The sequence below is a fragment of the Mastigoproctus giganteus genome, chromosome 10 (genome assembly GCF_048544385.1).
Source record: "Mastigoproctus giganteus isolate SK-2022 chromosome 10, ASM4854438v1, whole genome shotgun sequence".
Classification (NCBI taxonomy): Eukaryota; Metazoa; Arthropoda; class Arachnida; order Uropygi; family Thelyphonidae; genus Mastigoproctus; species Mastigoproctus giganteus.
This window is the reverse complement of record NC_143584.1, coordinates 141,011,959-141,036,232: the sequence shown is the minus strand read 5'-3', so window position 1 is coordinate 141,036,232 and position 24,274 is coordinate 141,011,959. Positions and strand designations below refer to the sequence as shown.

Sequence of the window (24,274 nt, the reverse complement as noted above, 5' to 3'; positions counted from 1 at the left end):
CCCATGGTTCTAATATGAGTCCTTGCAATTACAATCTATTCTCCAACCACAAGGAACTGTTACATGGACAAAGGTTTCTATCTTTAGAAGAATTTTGGCTGTAGCCATGACACAACACATCAGACAGATTAGCAGACCTTAAATGGCATTCAGAAGGTGAAACAAATTATCAACACTGAAGATTTTTAATTTAAATTATGGTATAAAATAAATTTATTTTAAATTAACTGTTTTAGTACATTACTTTGGGATAAACCATCATACAATCTTCCCTTTCTTGCTTAATACTGTAGTACATAATTATTTAATGAAATTACAATATAATCTAATTAAGATTAGATTATGCTATATTGCATTAGTAGAATTACTTTAAATGTTCAAACTTTTCATTGTTATTTTGCTGATTCTATGAATTATCAATATGTGTTTTTATCATTACCCTGGAGGGGAATTGCTCTAAAGAGTTTCAACCGTACATATTACACGTTTCATTTCAGCATATAATATATACAAGTAAATCAGTTTCCGGCAATTTTGTTAAGCAGTTATAAGGGTCCTTTGTCAATCTATTCAGAAGCAGTGAAAAAATTATTTACATATAGGATAGCCAGGTCATATACAAGACAGTATGCCTGGTGTTCAGTTTGCCAAATCACACATCACAATACGAATGTAACACAGAAGAGTAAACCTTTATCGGGCTGTAACTTTCTGATATAGCAGTTAAAAAGGCATATTCTGATGAGATAACATGTATTTAAATTTGGAATTAAAGAAAATCCTGGATTAACAGGATTTGTTAATTTAGAAATAAGATTTTTATATAGACTAATTGAAAACTACTTTGATTCTTTTTTTAGCAGAAGAAATAAAGTTAAGCATTAAACTGTGACTGACTTTAAATATTTAGGAGTGAAATATAACATACAATAAAATAAGAAATACATACTCTCTACCCACTGGGGAAAGAGTAAAACAATGTTAGATGTGTCTACTGTACTTACTGCTGACTTACAAAAGCCTGATTTGAATAAAGCCCAAAGAGTAAATGCCTTGTACATGGCAATCTTTTTTTTTTTTTTTTTTTTTTGGCAATACAGTATATGGAAATCAATTTTTTTAAATTTTTTTTTATAGCAATCATGATTAGTTGACTAGTTTACATGTTTGAGAGAGCTCCACTTTCAAGTAAGTTTGCATCTGGTCAGGTACTATCTTCTGTTAGGACATGGATGAAGTAAAACAGGATATGTAGATGAGAACAGCAGACATATTACTGGTGCATCTTAGGGAAAGCCTGTGGCACCCTGACTGATCAATCAAATCCTGTTTGATCTCAGATTGGATTGTCAGAATTTGTGGATAGAATCATGTTGATGTGAGGATGGGATTCCTCCCAAGGGCACTATACTCACATTATAAAAGGTCCACAACATATTAACTCTTATGTGTATCTAACAAGTCTACATAATGGCACTGAAGGTTGTTCCACAAAAACTTCTGTATGTCTATCTAAAAAAAAAAAGGGAGGGAAAAAAAATTATTAATATGCTTACTGGAAAAGTTTAGAAACCAAAATATATAGCTCTTTATAAGAGTAAAGTGATTCAAAAAAGACAGACTTGATCAGAGTTGTCCTTAAAAAAAAAAGAATGTTTATTTCATCTCTTCAGCTGCCCAACCCTTCCATAATCCAAGTCATGGAGAATCATACGCTACAAGACCATGTGCAATTTTAGTCATTTTTGAGCACACAGAGATTAAAATATTACTCACGTTGGCAAATTAAATTTATACAAGCTCTTTAGTGCCACGAGATTTAATGGCAAGTTGTTCAACAAAATTAATCCATTGGCTGAAAGATATTTTTTTGATAACATAACTTTTTTTTTTTATCTGCATCAACAATGGATAAAAGTGTGATCAAAAATAAAATTAATTTCTAATATGATCCAAACAGAGTACTGTTTTGTTCACAAGTAGAGAAATTACAAATACAGTACACTTCATTGTGCAGAATATAAATTTACACAATATCATCCAAACAAAAAATAAAAGAAGCCAACACTTTACCATATGCCTATCATTCCTTCTAATAATTTGTCCAAAACTTTAAATTTATTTAAACTTTCATTTCCACAATACCTGGGGGGGAAGAGTTTATTCCAACAAATGATTACTCTTTGGCTGAAGGCAAATTTGCACATATCTGTCTTCCAACCTTCCGTTATCTATTTTGATTAATGCATGTGTGCGTGCGCACGTGTGTGTGTGTTGTGTGTGTGTGTGTGTGTGTGTGTGTGTGTGTGTGTGTGTGTGGTAAGGTGTTTAATGGTGCACAAGCTGCTGTTGCAGCTATAGTGTGCCTATTCATAGCAATGTTAAAAAACAATTAATATGAAGCCAGTTCAATTTCATTTCAGAAACTAATCATATTCGTTCATACATTCCAATTTTTTTCAAAAAACAGAAAAGTTCATTAATATTTGCCTCCTCTCCAATGAAATGATTTAATGTTATCAGTTCTTGGATGTTAGCCAGAGAATGAAATATTGAAGTTCGATGTTGTTGATAGTGTGGACAGTCAATTGAAATGTGTTTGACTGTTAGATGTTCTGAGCAGTGTGGACACTGAGGAGGATCATTGCCTGTGAGTAGATGGAGGTGAGTCAGATGAGTATTATTTTATTTATATGGTACAAGGAAGCCTGAGGCTTTTTTTTTTTTTTTTTATGAAAACCCCAAACACGAGTATGCTTTATTCTAATCCATGTGAGTACCACATTTTCTCGCCGAACTGTCTGAATGCTTGAGTGCCAAAATTTTGGGTTTTGTTTCAATTGGAAAAGTTTATTATTTGTTTGGTTATGCCATAGCTCTGTCCACTGTGCATGGTATGCTGCTTGTATTGTGATATTATAATCAGAGGCTGGAACAAAGATAGAGATTAAGTCTAAAGTTGATGGATATTTAGCAGAAATATCAGCCAGTTCATTTCCTATAATGCCCGAATGTGCTGGAATGCAGCAAAAGTTTACTAGTTGTTGACGATCATCAATTTTCAACAGTTAATTCCTGATATGATTTAAAACAGGGTGATCCTTATGAGAGGGATTCTGCATTGCTCTAATTGAACTGAGAGTCGGTGTAAAGTAAATATTTTGCAGGTGGGTGAAGAGTCAAATTTTCTAGAGCTAACTGTATTGCATATAGTTTCATTGAAAAGTTTCTGTACTCAACTGGAAGAGAAGTGGAAGAGAAGCTGATATGATAGCAGAAGGGGAAACACTGCTGCTTCTCCAACAGCTGAATGAGATTTGGAACCATATGTATATATCGGTAAGAAATCAACGTAGTTTTGAATATGGCTGGCATGGAGTTGTTGCACATTCAGAGTTGGTAGATGATTCTTTCCCCATTGGAGAAAATAAGTATCACAGGTCAGTTGAGGAAAGGGGGTAAGAATAATTCTTTATCTGCTGCCTATTGGGGAGAGGAACATTCCAATTCTATGATATTTCGAGGAGCTGTAGGCCTGCTGGTCATATTTTACTTGGTTTATTTCTATAGAGATTGTGAAAGTATTTAGCTGCAAGTAAAAGACGGGATGTGATATAATCAGTGACTTCATTTATGGGTTGTAGTTGAATAGTTTTTTTGTCCAGAGTGATTGCTGACTGAAATTTGGCCCAAATGGCTTTAGAGAATTTCCATTTTCTGCAGGGTTGGTCTAATGGTGGTTGTGTAGTGAGCAGGTTACGAACAATTGGGAAATGGTTACTGCCCATGGGATCATCCACAGCGGACGATTGAAAGACTGGAAACAGTATCAGGGAGCAAATTGAGAGATTAATTGCAGAAGTCTGTCCAGTAGGTAACTGTATATAGGTGTGTGCACCACTATTAAGAATGGAGAGATTTTGTTTATCTAGTAGAGTTTCAATCAGTCGGCCATGTCTATCTAATTTAGAGGATTCCCATAAAGGGTGGTGGCCATTGAAATCCCCTAGCAAGCAGACAGTGGAGGATAGCTGTATTGAAAGTTCTTCAAGATCATTATAAGGGTAGGTATGATTTGGTGGGAGATAGACTGAAACTAGTGTAAACACAATCTGAGTAATCATTCACACAGCAATGGCTTCAATTTGGGTTTGGAGAATGATTTGGCTAGCCAGGATCTTTGAGTTAATCAAAATATCTCACCACCACAAGCAGAATCAGATGTATTCTGATTTCTTCGATAGATTGAGTAGTTTTTTATGGAAACAGAAATTTGAGGAGTTAAATAGGTTTCCTACAGACAGAAACCAACTGGAGAGTAGCTAATTAAGTACTGAATGTCGTCGATGTTGCCACGAAAGCCTCTGCAATTCCACTGTAAAATATAAGGCATTACTTGAATTTAGAAGAATCTGTACCTGACGTGGCTGTCTTATGGTTCAGGCCTTAGTTTGTCTCTTTTTGGAAAGGTAGGGCGACAAGTGTCCATATCTTCTTCTTCTACAAATATTTCCAGAATCAGATCTTCCTGTTTATATGAGTACTCTGTGTTCATCGATGTGTCCTGAATAATCTTTTTTGAAGTTGAACTAGGATTATTTGAATTAGTCGTAGCAATCACTGGCAGAAGAGGAGATTTTGCCGGTATCGTAAGAGGCATATTATTTGCTTGGTCTGAGTGCTTAAGGGCATTGGACTGTTGCTGAGAGAGGACAGCCCGAGCCTAGTCGAAGATTGATATATTAGATGGAATGGTAACCTCAGTTTGAGTGGCTATTGTTTGATTTTTTTTATGATATTGGCATAGGTGCGGTTAGGTATACTGGGCGTGATTAATTTTCTTGCTTCCTGATAACTAACTTGAATGGGTTGAGCAAGCTGAATGCTGATGGGATTCTTCCTCTTTCTCAGATTAAGAACTTGAGGGGGCACAGTTTCAAATTGAGAAAAGATAGTCGTAGAATAGATGTGCGGAAATTTTCATTTAGCCAGCGGGTAGTTGATTGGTGGAACAGACTTCCGTCTTCTGTTGTGGAAGTTGATAGCCTAAATAAGTTTAAGGCTGAGCTGGACAGGCATTTGGAACGAATGGAGGGGTGAAATGGGACTGTTTTTTTTATTATTATTTTTGGCTGATGCTGCATAAGCAAGACAATGCTCCTGTGGGACATTGTCTTACATCGTACGCCTCTACTAATGCTAACTTTATTTTCAACTTTATATTTCACAATTTTTTTCTCCACTTCTCACATGTCTTAGACTGCAGGGAAGGTTAGTCCGCCTTAGTCTTGCCAGGACGTTCAGCCACCTCCCTGCAACTTGTATTTTACTATCAAGTCTTATCTTACCAACAGGAGTATTAGTGTCATGGCACCCTATGGTAGGATAAACAGCGGGTCTGCAGGGGCTGCCCCCAGGGTTCCATACTGGGGCCGCTCCTGTGGAACATTGTCTTGGATGAGTTCCTGGCTATGGATCTTGGTGATGTCCAAACCCAAGCTTTTGCCGACGACCTGACCTTGAAAATTGCCGCCGACAGTAGAGCATAGTTGGAGGTAAAAGCAAACCATGGCATCAAAATACTACAGGAGTGGACCCTCTTACACTGCCTAAAAGTTTCACCAACTAAGACATCTTCAATCTTACTGAAAGGCACCCCTGAACTGCACAGGCCGCCCCAATTTTTAGATTGTAATCTTTCCTTCAAGCAGCATGTTGTTGTTGTTGTTATTTGGTTTTTAGGAGAATTAGCAACTAAGGCCATATTGCTCCGGGATATGCGATGGTCATTCCCTGACCTTTCCTCATTCTCCGTATTTGGTGGTGACAGGCTCGAACCCCAGTCTAATCAAGAAGCATTATAGTCTTAATTCATCTTATACACTATCAGGCATCTCTCATATTATGGAGTTGTACTTCATAACTATTTTGCCATCATTACATCACTTGGGTACCTACCCACCCACCCAATGAAGAAGGGCCAAATAGCCCTGAAACAGCACCGGGGGAGCCTGATGATGTCAGGAGTTTCCAAGACTAGGTAACAACTGCCTTCTCCACTGGGGAAGCATTGCCTATTCAAGGAGTTTGAGTTTTTGAGTGGTGTGAGTTGAAGGAGTTACTGTCCCTTTCATTCTTCTACACCGTTTCTTTTCCTCTTCCACTCCTACTATTACTTTCCCTCTACCTTTTTGCTTTTCTAAGTCTAATAGGGACAAGTGGATAGTCGAGTTATTATCCCACACATATACAAAATAGCCCCGAAACAGGTGCCGTCTGGGTGGTGGTATCCACTGAAAATAAGTAACAATAGTCTTCTCCTTTAGGTGAAACATTACTTATTCGAAGTAGTGCAATGTATTGACAACTCATCGTGAAGGTATTCACAATATGAGATATGACTTAAGCGATGCCACTTTTGCAAATAATTTGCTAATCTAGAATTGGCTGTGTACTAATATGATGCATTTGCACTAACTTGTACATAGTCTAACTCTCTCACAGCCTGAGGCATAAGCCCTTAATGCATTATAGTTAGCCAGTTCTTTATTTATCTACTTTCAGTATCCTCCATGTGCTACATTTTGTTAATGGTAGTGGATCTGTGGTCCATGATAGTCTACTGTAAAGCAGTGTCAGAATTAAAATAGTACAATGATGCAAGAACCAGAGCAATGCTATCAAAAATAAAATAAAAATTAGATAAAATGAAATGTCTTCTAAGTTTTATATTTTAGCTGCTTGTTTGAAATGTTTATCTAATTTTTCTTTTCTTGTTTATCTCTTTAAATCTACAATTCTCATGAGTTATTTCAGGTTTTTCAGCATGCAAGACATGCAAATTGGCATGTTAAACACACATTTGTACAGTCATCATATCCAACAGTGCAATATGGTCCAAGTCGCTGATGCACCTAAAACTTGACAACAAGAAACCTGAAGGTTCAAGAATAAGACATCTATGAATTTGATGAGGAATTGGTGATAAGCAAACACCTCTACCATGACAGCTTCATGATCTTCTTACAAGATATTTGAATCAACAATCCACTTGTATATAAGCTCTCTGACTCTACAAGTTTTAGGTAGTAAATTTTTGATTAAAAATTTACTAACTAAAACTAAAGGCAAATTTTCTTATGTCTAGTGTACAATTATTATCTTTACTTAATGCAATATCCTAAAAATTGAAAATATGCCTCCATCTTTAAATTCATTCAACTCTTCTATAGTCTTAAACATCTCTCTTTTGAGCTCCTAGGAACAGATAACTTTTTGAAATATTTTACTGTTTTATTGATCTAATTAGCATATTTAATCATATTCTGTAAATAGCTTTAGACCTAGTCACATTTATTAGTTTATTTTTAAATGTAGTTGGGGATTTTATAAGTTATGGCTTAATGTAAGTAGACCTTTGTTTCGTACATTTGACATGAACGTCGTATCTTGTAACTTGTACTGCAGTGCATGGTAGGGAAATTCTAGTGTTTTAATTGTGGTAAACAGGTATCTGGAAAGTTTTATTATCTATTATAATTAACTTATAACTTTACAAGTGTAATGGTATAGTATAATACATATAGCAAAAACTCAATAACATAAACTCAATATTGAAATTTGTGTACTTAATAACATAAAACTGATAGCACGATACATATAACATAAACTTGATATCGTAATATATATATATTTAATAATGAAAACTTGATGTCATAATATATTATTGCTGCATAACCGATGCATAGTGTTATTATTGCATTTAAGTATATTAGTTTAGTGTGGTATTCTAAATTAAACAGAATTTGAGCAGAAATCTTGCCTCAGACCACAGCAGCAAAGCAAAGAGCTCAAAGTAGCATGAATGCTGTGACTGGAGGAGAATTGAAGGGGTGGTTGTCCACTGAATCATGGCCTTAAAAATGTACTACTTGTTTGATGTTTGCAGATCTATCTGGAACAATACATAATATAGCCAAGGGGGATGTTTTGTGTGTGTTTGATGTAAAGAGCGTGAGGATATGAGGTATCAACCTAGAATTCTCATGGGGGTTAGGAGAGCTCAAAGAACAGAGTAGATGTCCTTGAAGGAATTAAATTAGAGGCCCATCAGCTCTCAGCTGACCACCTCAACGCCAGAGCTTGCATGTAAATCAGGCAACACAATGGCAATCCCACAACTGTACAAAAAGGACAGGAGGAATAGGACCAGGGTATTTACCAGGGACAAATGTTGATGACAGTGAGAGCAGATATCATCTTTTAAGGGGACAAAAGGTGATGTTGGCACTAATGACATTAAGAGTAAGATATCTGAGGACTTACTTAACAAGTACAGGGCAACGTTGAGAAAAAGTGGTGAGCTGGAGTTAAATTTGAAAGCATTTGCAATTCTGCCCAGGCACGATAGGAGAGAGCATATGATCAGAGTCTTGTCAATCAGTTCAGCCCAGGAGAGATCATGCAAGCTCATAGGGCAAAAATTTTCTCAGTGTAGTCTATCCTTGCTAATAGGAGAGACTGCTTCTACAGGGTTGAGATACACTTAATTAGAAAGGGTGCAAGAATATGAGAGCATTACTGGACTTGGGAGTAATTCTGTTAGATTGGAAAAGTGCCAATGTATCTCTAATACATAAGGGTGGTTCTAAGAGTGAAGTGGGAAATTACTGGCCGGTCAGTTTAACTTCAGTAGTAGAGAAAATCATGGAGACAATGATCAAGGGTGGAATTCAGGTTCATTTAGATAGAAATGGAATTCTGAAGGATAGTCAGAATGATTTTGTAAAGGGAAAATCATGTTTAACTAATCTGGTTAGCTATTTTGACAGGGTCTCTCAAGAGCTGGACTTAGGGAATAATTTCAACATTAGCATTAGCAGAGGCATTTGATGCAAGAAAGCAAGCTGATGCAGCATCAGCCAAAAAAAAATAAAGTAAAATAAATAAATAAAAAATAACCACTTCCACTTCACCCCTCTGTTCGTTCGAAATACCTGTTCAGCTGAGCCTTAAACTTATTTAGGCTATCATCTTCCACGACAAGGGATGGAAGTCTGTTCCACCTACCAACCACCAGCTGGCTAAAGGCAAATTTCCGCACATCTATCCTACATCTGTCTTTCCTCAATTTGAATTTATGCCCTCTCAGGTGATTATTCTGAGCAAGAGGAAGAATCCCATCAGCATTGAGCATGCTCAAACCATTCAAGGCTTTGTACACCTCTATCAGATCACCTCGCTGGTGCCTAGTCTCCAGACATTGTATTTCGCAAAACTTAAGCCTTTCTTTGTAAGAGCACCCCTTTGTTCCATTCACTAATCTTGTTGCCCTTCTCTGTACTCGTTCCAGCAGCTCTACATCATTCTTGAAATGAAGCCTCCAGGCCTGTATACAGTACTCTAAGTGTGGCCTGACCATTGCCTTATACAAGGGAATAATCACCTCCCTATCCCTGCTAGAAAAATTCCTATACACCTAATTCTGTTTTTGCACGAACTTTTTTTACACGAATTTGATTTAACACGAATTCAAAATAAATATTTCATTCTCTTTTTACGCGAGTCATTTTGATTTAACACGATTTCTATGAATTTTTTTTGCCTAAATTCTAAGAAATTTTTTTTTATTTGTGGCATATTAGTATCATTTCTATATTACACGCACCAATAGATTAGTTTGATTATCAGCTATTTATTAGTGTGATAGATTAGCTAGTGTGTGCGTTTTGAAATGCGTGCTTTTGTTTACCAATGTGTACGTCTACGTATATATGAATCATCAACGTTTTTATTGAATTTGGTGCACATCTAAGGTATTCGTGCATTGTATCTTCGAAACAAATTTAGTAGTAAGCTCTATTTCAAAGTGAAAGAATCTTTAGTGAAATTTGTGCACATATAAATTTATTAATTTTGCCTATAGTCAATAAATTGTAAGTTTACAAATTTTTCATACTTTTTTTATTAATTATAACTGAGATATTTTTCGGTAGCCCTTATATAATGTCGAATAATTCGCCTATTATCAAAATGAAAAGGAAAGCGATTTCTTTGGAACTTAAAATTCAAATTTTAGATCGTCTTCCAACTGGACATGGGGCTACGTCTGTAGGAAAGCATTTTGGTGTACATGAAGCTACCGTAAGAACTATTAAGAAAAATGAAGCTGCAATTAGGAAGTCGGTATGTTCTGGAACAAAAGTAAGTGTTAATTCATCATCATATACAAGAGATATTGTCAAGGAAAAAATGGAAAAGGCTCTGGTAATATGGATAGAAGATCAGTCACAAAAAAGAGTACCAGTAGATGGAAATGCCATCAAGCAAACAGCACTAAGAATTTACAGACAGATCAAAGAAAAGGAGCCAAGCACTTCATCTCAGTTAAACAGAAAGTATGAATTTTCTGCGAGTACAGGTTGGATGATAGGGTTTCTTAAAAGGAATGCTCTTCCTAATATAAAAATTAAAGGTGAAACTACATCTGCAGATGAATCGGCCACTAAAGTATTCCCGCAGGAACTTGCAAAAATTATTGAAGATGGAGGATACACTCCTGATCAAGTGTGGAATGCAGATGAAACTGGTTTCTTCTGGAAATGAATGACGAACAAAACGTATGTAGCCAAATCGCAGAAAACTGCTGGTGGTTTTAAGGTAGCTAAGGATCGTGTGACCTTGTTATTTTCCTCCAACGCTTCAGGAGATCGTATGTTGAAACCACTGCTGGTAAATTGAGCCCTAAACCCACGTTCAATGAAAGGTGTAGATATCAATAAACTGCCTGTTCAGTGGATGTCAAACAAGAAGGCCTGGGTGACCACTGCTATCTTTACAGAATGGTTCAACAAATGTTTCGCCCCAGAAGTCAGATGTTATATGAATTTGAAAGGTCTCGAATTTAAAGTTCTTCTGATTTCTTGACAATGCACCCGGCCATCCTGTCTTGGAACACCCAAACGTACAAATTTTATTTCTGCTACCTAATACTACATCTTTGATACAACCGCTAGACCAAGGTATAATTGCAACAATTAAAACATACTACGTAAAACGAACATTCCAACACGTTTTGGACAAACTGAATGATGAAACACTAACAGTCATTAATGTGTGGAAGAAATTCTCAATTATGGATTGTATCAATCAAGTTGGATTAGCGTTAACTGAATTAAAACCAGCAACTTTAAATGCGTGTTGGAAAGAGGTTTGGCCACAATGTGTAAAAAGCAAAGATCCCATCATCATTACAATGGCACACAAAATTGGTGGAGAAGGATTCGATGAGCTATCGTTTGAAGATATTGATGAATTGTTAACCGACAAAGCCCTAAGCGAAGATGAAATATTAGAGGTTGTCCTTGGGACTCCTTATTCCACAGAACGTAGTGATAATGAAGAAAATTATCCTGTTCTAAATGCAGATTTAATAAAAGAAGGTCTGGAACTGGCCAGAAAATTAGGTAATCATTTTGTCAAACATGACCCTAATGAAGAACGCGCTGGGAAGTTTCAACGTGAACTGAAGTTGTTGACAGCCTCTTACAGAGAATTATATAACGGCCTAACCAAAACACGAACACAATGATTAATAACTGAATTCGTTCGTAAAAAACGGTGAAACATCAGCACCAGTGGAGACTCGTGCTGATTTTGCTCAAGAGATCACAGAAAGAATTTCATAATAGAGGAAGAAGACCATGTCCACAACATTTCTAGTGATATTCCAGTCGTACGCAAACGTATGCGCCGTTTATTATCAGAAAGTGAAAATGAATAAAATCTTGTTATGTGTAAAACAGATTTTTTTTTTTTTTTCATGAAGAATTTTTTTCATTTTATATACATACAAATTTACTTTAATACATTTCCATTACATATTATTACATGTGTATTTTGTTGAAATAAAATAATAAGCTTAAAACGAATATTTTTATGTGTTTTTTTTAAATTATTTTTACTGATTATTTAGATCCGGAACCAATCGCCTTTTCTTCCATAAATACAATGTCTTTTTTTACACGAATTTTTTTTTACACGTATTTTTCAGGAACGTATCTATCGTGTAAAAACAGAATTAGGTGTATATCATTGACAATACACCATGAGCTACTCTTGCAGCCCATCGGCACTGCTCAGAGAACTTCATATCTGCCTGCACAACCACCCCCAAATTCCTTTCATTCTCTACCATTGTCAGTGTAGTACCACAGAGTTGATACGTTGCTCTGGGGTTGCTGTTTCCCATATGTTAAACTTCATTTGCCATCTCTCAGCCCATTTGCCCAACCTTTCCAGATCCTGTTGCAGCAGCATAGTGTCAGTAGTGTCCTTGACAACCCTGCCAACCTTCATATCGTCTGCAAACTTGGACATTAAGCTTGATATACCATCATCAATATCATTTATAAATACAGAAAACAATAAAGGACCCAATACTGAACCCTGAGGGACTCCACTAATAACATTAGTCCACGATGAGCAGTGTCCATTGAGTACCACTCTCTGTCTTCTCCCCCTCAACCACCCCTTTATCCATAGCAGCAATTTGCCTCCACTGCCACACTGCAGCAATTTGTGCAGCAGTCTTCCATGTGTAACAGTATCAAAAGCCTTTCTAAGATCCAAGTATATAATACCAAAGTTATTCCCTGCATCCAGTTCTTTTGTGACTGCATCATAGTATCCAATCAAATTGGTCAGGCAAGACTTCCCCTTAACAAAACCATGCTGTGTCCAAGCTATAACTGAAGTCTTGTCTAGATGATCCTGCAGTGCTTCTTTAACCAGTGCCTCCATTAATTTTCCGGGAACAGAAGTTAAACTCACAGGTCTATAATTACTTGTGTCAGACTTTGATCCTCCTTTGTGAATTGGGGTCACATTTGCACATCTCCAGTCCATGGGTACCTCCCCTGAGTCCAAGGAAGCTCTCATAATTATGGCTAAGGGTTTGCTTACTTCCTTTGCTGCCTCCTTTAATATAACTGGATAGATCCCATCCACCCCAGGTGCCTTTCTTGTGTTTATCTTCAACAATTTCTCCTCCACTTTACTCTCAGTTATTACAAGATTCTCTAGCTTACTGCCAGAGTTGAATACATCTCTGGCATTCCCCTCGCTGAATAACTCCTAATGTTTGAGTGTCGATGCAAAATATTCATTTAGTTTGTTAGCTACCTGAGCAGGATCATCAACAGTTGACCCATCGATATCAAGTGGACCAATCTGATTCATCCCCTTCCTTCTAGAGTTTACATAAGTAAAGAATTCTTTGCTGTTTTTCTTCGCATCCCTTGCCAAGGATTTCTCGTAATCTGCCTTCGCCTGCCTAACCTCCTTTGTAACTTGGTTACAGATCAACTTGTATCTATCATAGGCTTCTGTGTCACGTGTTAATTTGTATGTATCCCATGCATTTTTCTTCTCTGCCATATGCCTCATTAGTTCATCTGACATCCATTTAGGCCTAAACCTTGAACAATATTTCTTAGTTGGTATGTAAAGCCTAGTAGCTTCCAAGATAAGTTCTTTGAATGCTTCCCATTTTGAATTTGCTGTTGGTAACATTATCAGTTGATCCCACTGTATAGAATTTAAATACTGTCTCAGTCCATTGTAGTCGCCTTTACGAAAGCAATACCCCTTCCCTTTACCCCTAATGGTAGTTACCTCTTTGAGTAAATCCCACTTCAGAACACTGTGATCACTGCCACCTAGTGGTTCATTTATCTGCAGATTCTTAATGCATGAAGAATCACTACTGATAATCAAATCAAGAGTATTACTCCCTCTAGTTGCCTCCCGAACATGCTGATGTAGAAAACAATCATCCAATAAATCCACAAAAGCCTTGCTAGTGTGTGAGTGACCAGCCCCCAAATTCCAGTCAATATCTGGGAATTTAAAATCCCCCATTATAAGACTCTCTGATTTACTGGCCCACTCTATTTCTCTGTACAGTTTCTTATTATACTCATCAGAGTCATTAGGCCTATAGCACACTCCTACTCTCAATTTTGATCTCTCAATGCTTATGTCACACCAAACTGACTTGACACTGCACTGTCCAGCGATGTCGACTGGCTTCACTTCCTTGGATAACCCCTCCTCCCTTCCTATCCTGTCTATCCTTTCTGTAGACATTGTACTCCCCAAATTCTAGTTCTGCATTCCTTATATCTGTGTGACACCATGTCTCTGAAATCCCAACAATATCTGCCTTTGATGTTTTGAGCAATACCTCAAATTCATCAAATTTATTTACTAAACTCCTAGCATTGGTGTACACGCAAGTATACATGCACCTGCTCTTCCTCTTAGCCACCCTAACACAACCCATGTGTTTACTTGTACCCCCATGATTCCCAGCAGTCTCTGAAATATCCTCCATCTTATTTTCCAGGCTGCTGCTCATTCCAATAGAAGCAGTGCAAGAATCACTTTCTCCTCTGCCAGTGGCTACTGTTAATCTATTAGTCCTTGTATCCCCCCAATCTAGCAGTTTTCCGACCCACCTAACACTGCCTCGATAGCATCAGCAAACATTCTTGCACCCTTTCTATTTAAGTGTGTCCCATCCCTGTAGAAGCAGTCTCTCCTGTTAACAAACATAGTTTATTTGGATTTCAGCAAAGCATTTGACTCACATGAGCAGTTACTTTATATGCTGGAACAGGTTGGAATCACAGAGAAAATCCTTAGATGGATAGCTGGATGGCTTCAGGACAGGAGGCAGAGGGTTGTCATAAATGGTTATTCCTCAGATTGCGTTGATGTAAGAAGTGGAGTTCCCAAGGATCAGTATTAGAACCACTGTTGTTTTTGATTTTTGAAGGAAGGCCCATGGTGTACTTTTGATGATTTATCAAATAATTGCTAGTAGAGAAAAGGACATCATAATCCCAGTATATTATTAGGTGGAATACTGTGTTAAAGTATGGAGACAGCACCTAAAGAAAGACATTGTGCTTCCTGAAGGGTAACTCGCCTGGTGAGATCGGCAAAAGGACATCCATATGAGGAAAGACTTCAAATATGTGGGTTGCAAAGCTTGGAAACTAAGCACCTTAGAGGAGACTTGATTGAGGTGTTTAAGGCTCTGAGGGGCAAATAAGCAAAATGAATGAGGACAAAATTTTCACGATTATAAATGATTCTAGAACTAGGGGCCATAATTTAAGTTAGTCGGGGGTGATGTTTAGACTGGATTGCAGGAAGTTTTATTTTAGCCAGCAAGTTATAAATTACTGGAATAAGTTACCTACATGGGTGGCAGAGGTGATGTTTGGGGAAATTCAAAGGTCAGCTGGATAATTACCTATGGGAGGAGGGAAATGCATAAGTTGTCTGTTTCTTTTTCTCTTATTAATTATTTATTTTTTAAAATTTTTTCTTCTTATTAATATTATTTTATTACGATTTTTTTATTTCAGTTTATTTATTTTATTTTATTTTTTTTTGGCTGGTGCAGCACAAGCTTCCTTGTAGCATGTGGCCATTGCTAATACTAATATTTGCTGATACTATCAAGGCAGTGTTAGGTGGGTTGGAAAGCTGCTAGCTTGGAGGATACAGAGACTAATATATTAACAATACCAATAGGCAGAGGCAAAAATAATTCTTGCACTGCTACTATTGGAATGTGCAGCAGCCTAGAAAGCAAGGTGCTGATTTCAAAAACTGCTGTGGGTCATCTTGGAATAAGGAAATACATGGGCTGTGTTAGAGTAACGAAGAGTAAGGACAGGTGCATGCTACTTGAATGTACTATGCTAAGAGCATAGTAAATAAATTTGATGAATTTGAAGTGGTAGTCAAGTCATTGTGGGGATATCAGAGACATGACATCACTCAGATATAAGGGATACAGAATTTGAATATGTAGTAGTACATGCAAGAAAGTAAGTACTATAAGAACACACAAACAGTTCAGCCATCTGTACACTCAAAGAATCTGTCTAGTTCTCCCCCTGAATCCCATCCACCCCAGGTGCTTTTATGTTTAACTTCAACAATTTCTCTTCCACTTTCCTCTCAGTTATTATAAAATCATTTAGTTCCATCTATGAGTTTGATAAACTTCTGATCTCCACTTTCCTAGAAAATTCATCATGTGTGAAGATGCAAAATACATATTTAGTTTGTCAGCTACTTGAGCAGGATTGTTAATGGTCAAACCATTGATATCAAGTGAACCAATCTGATTCATCCCCTTTCTTTGTTGTTTTTCTTTGCATCCTTTGCCAAAGATTTCTCGTAATCTGCCTTCACTTGCCTAACCTCCTTTGTCACTTGATTACAGACTAGCTTATATCTACCACAGACTTGTATCGCCTGAAAATTTATATGCATTCCATGCATTTTCTTCTCTGCCACAAGTCTCATTAGTGCATCTGACATTCATTTAGGCCTAAACCTTGAACAGTATTTCTTAGTTGGTATGAAAAGTCTAGTAGCTTCCATGATTAATTCCTTGAATGCTTCTCATTTAGAATTTGCTCTTGGTTACATCATTAGTTGGTCCCACTGTACAGAATTTAAATACTGTTTGAGGGCCACTGTAGTCACCTTTATGAAATCAAAACCCCTTCCCTTTTCCTCAATACACTGTGATCAATGCCACCTAGTGGTTCCTCTATCTGCAGATTCTTAATGAATGAATAATCATTGCTGATAATCAGATTATTACTCCCCTGATAAAGAGTATTACTCCCTCTAGTCACCTCTTGAACATGCTGCTGTAGAAAACAGTTATCCAATAAATGCATAAAACTCTGGCTAGTGTGCAAGTGCACAAGTTTCAGACAATATCTGGAAATTTAAAATCTCCTATTATAAGACACTCTGATTTACAGGCCCTTCTGATTTACATTTTTCTGTACAGTTGCTCATTGTACTCATCAAAGTCATTAGGACTATAACACACTCCTACTCTCACTTTTGCTTTCTCAGTGCTTATGTCACACCAAACTGACTCAACATTGCACTGCCAACCCATGTTAACTGGATGCACTGCATTAGATTTTATGTGTTTCCTAACTAAGAGCATAACTTGTCCTCCCTTCCTATCCTATCTGTCCTCTCTGTACTCCCCAAATTCTGATTCTGCATTCCTGATATCTGTGTGATACTAAGTCTGATATCTCAACAATATCTGCCTTTGATGTCTTGACCAGCAATTCAAATTTATTTACTATACTCCTAGCTTTGGTACATGCAAGTATACATGCATCTGTTCTTATTCTTAGTTACTTTAACACAGTCCATGTATTTACTTGTACCATGATGACTTCCAGCAGTCCTTAAAATCCCCAGTACCTTGCTTTCCAGGCTGCTGCTTGTTCAAATAGAAGCAGTGTAAGTATCACTTTCACTTCTTCCTGTGGCTATTGTTAATCTACTAGTCTGTATATCCCTTCCAAGCTAGCAGTTTTCCAACCCACCTAACACTGCCTTGATAGCATCAGCAAATATTCTTGCACCTTTTCTATTTAAGTGTATCCCAGCCTTGTAGAAGCAGTCTCTCCTCTTAACAAGCACAGACCATGCTGAGAAAAATTCTACCCCACGAGCCTAGCACAATCTCTCCAGGGTTGAATTGATTGACAAGGCTCTCTTCATATAATCCTTCATATCCTGTCTTGTCAGAAGTGTAGACACTTTCATATTTAACCATAACTCCCAACTTTTTTTCAACAGTGACCTATACTTGGTTAAGTAAGTATATAATATATATGAATATGAAAATGTTAGGCGAGTAGGAGGGGACAAATTGGGTGAGCAAGTTTGCCAAGCAACTGTCCCACTTCTGCTGATCCATCTGTTCAGGAAGACTGTTTAAAAAGTGCCAAACATTTCGAGCAAATGGCAAGGTGCTCCACCTCACTGAAAAACTGTATTGTGGTGAGGTCTGACAAAAAACTGTATTGAGGCATCTGTCAAGGAAATGGCTGCCTCCTTCTTTAATCTGGGCCTTCCAGTTCATAGCTTACCATTAATCAAACCAATCTTTCAACTGCTTCTAGGTTGAAATTGAATTCCTGTATTGGGCTTTCTTTGTGTAATGCATCATAAATTTTCTTCAAACTGCTGATATGGACTTAAGCTCTGCTAGCTAGAGGACATAGTTTACTTTCTATTCTATTGAAACTTCTCTTGTTGGGTAGTATATCTGAAAAAATTAAAAAAACAAAATTACAGTATATTAAGTAATTATTTTGTGCATAAAAGCTAGAATAAATTACCTTTCCAATGCATTTTACAGCTTGTTTTATCAATTTTGATGTGCATATGATAATGCACATCAAATAAGCAGATCATTATGTAATACTTCACAGAAAAAAAATTTCACAATATTAGTTATAACCAAAATATTCCTTGTCAAAATGATATTTTCTCTGTTGCAACAACAGAATCTCCAAAAACAATGTTTTCTTTATTTACATCCATATATCATTGGTTGCTGATAATAGCCAATGTGGTGTAACGAATGCCTACTGATCACAGATGACAGAGATGTATCACTATATTGTATATTTTAAAGAGTTTCAAATTTATACGCTCAGTGAAGCTGTTGAATTTTACATCAAGAAACAGAGAAAATTCTGTGGCAATATATTAATAAACAGGCAATTATCTGGCATTCATATTTAAAAGCTGAGTTAAGTGGACAAACCAATATAATTTACAATAAAATGAGTTGGAAAACTGCCAGGAAGCAAAAATTGCCTGTAGATCAAAGAAATATATTTAGCAGGCTAGAGCTATCCTGTATATGTAGTCAGTTGCACATCTGTGATTGAAAAGATTCAAAACAATTTTAATATAACAACCTATTACCAGGTGCTTCTGAGCAAGAAAACCACTCTGTACACACAACAATGAATCACAATACCTGTCCAAAAAAAAAAAAAAAAAAAAAAAATTGCATAGCTGATTTTTTACTCTTACATTGGTATATCAGCTGCAATAGAAGTTACAAGGAAGATAAGTTCCTCTGGCTGGTGCTGACCAAACAGAGTATAAATGCAATTTAGTTATTTATTTATTATTTAAAGCCCTGGCCTTTTCACCCATAAAGGATAATACTGCATTTTAAGTTGTATATTACAATTGTGAAATAAAGATTGTTATTATAAATAAAATAAATATTTTATATACCTTGATTTTATGCTGTCTTACAAGATGTGGTCGGAGGCAAAATCTTTTTAGAATTTTATATAACTCTGTCTTTGTTTCATAGAGATACTCATCTAGAAGAAAAAGTAAATATAGTTAAGGTTTTACACTAAAAAAAACCTCTTTGTAAGTATCATTATTATTGATAGTATAGTGAATTAAGCATCATGCATATTAATCTTTAAGGGACTTTTTTTTGTTTAAAACACAGAATTTATATTCTAATAGAACAGTACTTTCCCAAAATTTGGTCTTGCATTTTCATTTCCTTCTCTCCACAGAAATGAAAATTGAAATTGGCAAAACTAATAAATTGTTTCCTAGACTCTATGCATTATTAAATTTCCAAATGTATTGACACAATCATTTTATTAGATGGACCTACCTTTCATAAATATCAGCAAGCAATATGAAAATTTATGGAATTTTAATTAATATAAATATTGCATCATTATGCAATTATCTGTGTTCTGATGAAGTCTTGAACAGAAATTGAAAACAAAAACCTACGTAATAATAAAACCTTTCTAACTGCTACAAAATCTCTAAAAATAAAACATTAAGAATATAAAACATATACATATTTAATGAATGGAGTTTTCGGATTATCTTTTTTCAAGAACTAGTGAAAGTGAAAGAGTTATACTGCTGCTGATGGGTTATAATAATGAAAAAAAAAAAAAAAAAAAAAATCATTTTGAAGTTATAAAAGACTGTCTCAGATTAGCAATGAATTGTTTTAGAAATTTGCTTATCTGTGGTTTACATTATTTTATGTTTTTGAAAGGACTGTTTTAACTGGTTACAGCGATGCCTGGAAATAGAGTTCAATTTTCATTTTTATCATTAAAACATCATTGGTCACATCAAAGAATAAAAATATTAGTAAACACAATTCTCCTGCTGTGACCCATCACAAATTTGCATTAATTATATTAAATGAATTAAATAGTGCATGCTCAACTGCATGTAAATATGATATTAATGAATCAACTATTCATTATATTAAGAAAGTCTAGATGAAATTAGGGCAAGCATTCCTTCCACTGCAGTTAATAACATTAAAGTTGCAAGTTTAATATTGGCACTAGCAGTAGTAAAGCCAAAGAAAAGATGTAAGGTACCGATCCAACCAGTCCCTCAAATTTTAAAATTGCCAACCTCAACCACCCAAGAAGGTAGTTTGTTCCAGCGGTTAACAATGTGCTGACTAAATGTAAACTTCCTTAGGTAAGGGTCTATATTCATTTTCCCCAACAAGTTATATTTATGCCTCCTAATGTTTGACCATTTCAATATGAAAGTTCCGTTATCACTCATACATCTCAATCAGATTTTTCTCTTCCACAAGATTGGAAGCTAGGCAAGGTTATTTATAGAACTTGAAAAGTAGGAAAATTTCCATACTCTGTAACCTGCACATTTGTTGGGTCCCATAAGTCCCTCACTAGATGAAGCACCCATCATTGGAGCCTTTCAAGAAGTTCAATGTCTTTTCTTAGATGTATTCTCCAGACCTGAACATATTATTCAGAATGCAGTTTCACCACTGACTTGTGCAACTGAACTATAGCAACCTTCTTCCTAGATACAAAGATATGATAAATTATTGACAGAGCACTATGCACCTTCCTGGCCATCTGCTTACACTGCATATCAACCTTCATGTCTAATTGTATAACATAAAAATCTCTTCCTTGTTTATGCCCTTCAGCTCTATCCCTACTTACTGTATAAGTTGACAAGTTATTATCAAGTTATTATTTCACAAATGCAGAACTTTACATTTGGCAGCATTCAAGTTCCATGTTTAATATTCATACTGGAAGTAGTAAAGTAAAAAAAAAAAAAAAAAAAAAAAAAACATGCAAGATCCAGCTGTCCCTTAAATTTTAATAGATTACCAGAATCAACCAGATAGAGCACTATGCACCAGGCAGTTTATTTCAGTGGTTAACAACATGCTGAACAAATGTATATGTCCTCAGGTCAGATCTATATTAGTCTTCCTTAGGTCAGGTCTCTTTTTAATACAAAATTTTTTGAATGTAACTGCCATTTCTCTGGGCATCTACATGGCCAGTCCAAATCATTCCAAAGAAGTTCAGCCTGTCTTACATCATTAATCACCCTCTCTACATTAGTATTATTAGTATTCATAATATAATACAATTAATACAATACAAATAGGGCTTCTACCTCACGTTCATCCACTGTGAAGATGACAGTCAACCTCTGAAAAGAGATGTCACACTGAAGAAGAAGAGAATATAATACAAAAATGCAAAGCTTATACAACACCAGAAAAAAAAAAACATTTTTTGCCATCCCAATAATTTTTCCAAACTTTCCTTAAATTTACTCACACTATCCACCTCCACAACACTAGATGGAAGATTATCCCAATATTTGAATATCACTTAGCTGAATGAAAATTTCCACACATCTAATCTGCAACTATTTCTTTTCCAATTTAAATTTATACCACTTTGTGTGCTTCAACTGAGAAAGGTTGAAGACACCTTTGGCATTTAGTTTACTTAACATTTTAAAGCCTTATACACTTCACTTAGGTCACCATGCAGATGTCTAGTTTACAGAGAATGCATTTTATAGGACTCTAATATTTCCTGGTAAGAATATTCCTTTGTTCCCTCTATACTCTTTCTCCGCACCCAGCAGATCTATGTCCTTCCTGAAAAGAGGTTTCCAAATCCGTATAGTTTTCCCAATGTGGTCTATTGCCTTACAAATGAGAAAATCATCCTTTTTGTCCCTACCAGCAAAGTTCCTCTATATCGTTAACAGAACCCCCATGAGCAGCTTGTTTGCAATGCTGAGAGAATTTCATGTCAGAATGTACAATTACCCTTAGATCTTTTTTATATACTCCACTACTTTGAGTTTTATCTCAATCAAATGATATGTTATTTTAGGATTACCACTATCCAAATGCAGTATTTGGATAGCAGTAATTCTAGTAATAAAATTACTATTATTTTATTTCTTAATTAAAATTTTATTAAAATTGTTATAAAAATAATAGCAATAAAATGGCAGTAATAAAATTTTGCCAGTTTATTGACCTAATTAACATATTAAATCATATTCAATAAACAGCTTTATAGTCCTAGTCAAGTTTGTTAGTTTATTTTTAAATTTAGCTAGGGATTTTGTAAGTTACAACCAGTGTCATAATTAGAAAAAGTGGGCCTAATGCAAAGTTTAGTGTGGGCTCCCCTGAAAATATTCAGTAATATTATACTCAATAATAATGACCCCAATAAATGGGCCCCTACCCACAATAAGAGAGCATATATTTGACTTTGGCCCTCGCAGTTACAAATCCTTAAAAATTGCCCTGGAAGCAGCAGCTATGTTAATACCATTTCACCTCTATTCACTGCAATTTTGCTTGTGCTCTGCAGTTGGCTAACAATAAACATGCTTTGTGTGAAAAAAATTATTGTTCATAGACATCGTAAATGCTATCCATAAACATAACTAAAAAACTTACATTTTTACTCAATTAAATTTTTTTCTGTTTTGAGCAGAAGGGCAGTGGGCTCCCCTTTCTTGTCGTGGGCTCCAATGCACCGCATTGGCATAGTTACGTCACTGGTTACAACTTAATATATGTTGAACCTTTGTACTGGGGAGTTGAAAAAAAATCTAAACTGTTACTGTAGTGCTTAGTAGGGGAATTCTATGTGTTAATTGTGGAAAATAGGCATCTCGAAAGTTTGAATCGTGTAGGCTGGCATTAATTAGATGATTATCTATTATAATTAACTTATAACTATAACTTATAAAGTTATAGTTATTAATCTAGAGTTATAGTTATAAGTGAAATAACTTATAGTTATAAATATAAGTTATAATAAACTTATGACTATAAGTTAATTATAACTCTCTATGATATAACCCCATTTTAATTCCCCAAAGGAATTAAAATGGGGAAGACTCGTGATGACCTCAGCTGCCCAACTCAAAGCTAGAGCCCACACTTGTGCATCAGGCAACACAGAAGAAATCCCCAAGGCAGAATGCACTGATCCCACAAGAGGTAGATATTGTCGATGACTCTATTGTCAGGGAAATGGGAAATATATTATATATTGTGCAAGAAGGATAGGAAGAACAGGACCAGGGTATGTTTGCCAGGAGACAAAAGTAGATGTAATAGTGTAATATATAACATAACCTTGACAGATTAATACATATAACAAACTTGATAGATTAATAGATATAACAAACTTGATAGAGTAATACATATGAGGGGGTATCAAAAGGTTCGTACCCTTATCTAGAAATAATAGCTCTAGAAAGGTGAAACTTCACAGGAACTTTATTCTTTTCTATGTACTCTCCATATATAGTAACACATTTCTCCCATCTATGGATCAGTTGTTTAATGCCTTGATCATAGAAGTCTGTACTTTTTGCCTGTAACCACATCACTTCATTGATAACTTCCTGAGACGAATCAAAGTGGCATCTTTAGTCTGCAGATCATACTGGTTCACCCAGCATTCATCATTTTTCACCAACCGATCAAAAAAGTTCTCAACATCCCCATTACAAAAATCCAACAGTTGGCGAGAACATTGCATTCAACACTGCTTCTGCAAAGGCATCAGAAATCTTGGAACCCATCGTGCGGAGACCTTAGACATGTGCAGATGGTCAAGGTGTATTTGTTTAATTGTGGTTTCCAGGGTTACCACTGTAGCATCTGAAAAGGCAAAAGGCCAAGGCCGGCAAGTGTGTGTGTATGTAGGTGTGAAAGTATGTGTGTTGTTGTGTTGAGTGCCAGCACCTGTGCAGATGGTCGTGTGCCAGGAGGGTGAGAGATCTTGTGAGAAAAAATGCTGTGAGCAGACCCATAACTAATTCCCACTGCATTTGCAATGAAACAAATTGTCGCACTCAGCACCAGCTGCTCAACCTTTGCAACTATCTCACTGTCTATGGTTGTTGATGGCCTTCTTTCTCTTGGCTCGTCAAAAACACTTGTGCGATAGCACTGGAACTCCCGTTTCCAATTTTTTAAAGTGTCATAGGATGGACAATTCTCCCATACACAGCTTTC

The 24,274-nt window shown here is 36.1% G+C and overlaps 1 protein-coding gene across 2 annotated transcripts in view; it reads right to left on the bottom strand.

The window, feature by feature from the left end:
* Nucleotides 1–1,130: 1,130 nt before the first annotated feature.
* Nucleotides 1,131–24,274, bottom strand: part of LOC150079322 (tRNA-queuosine alpha-mannosyltransferase) — a 178,628-nt gene continuing 155,484 nt past the window's right edge. For both annotated transcript variants that reach the window (XM_090383967.1, XM_090383968.1), the window contains 2 exons: nucleotides 19,165–19,256; nucleotides 1,131–1,512 (listed from right to left, as the gene is read on the bottom strand). In XM_090383967.1, coding sequence (XP_090240093.1) covers nucleotides 1,438–1,512; nucleotides 19,165–19,256 — 167 coding nt within the window. In that variant the 3' untranslated portion in view covers nucleotides 1,131–1,437. The remainder of the gene's footprint in view (nucleotides 1,513–19,164; nucleotides 19,257–24,274) is intronic.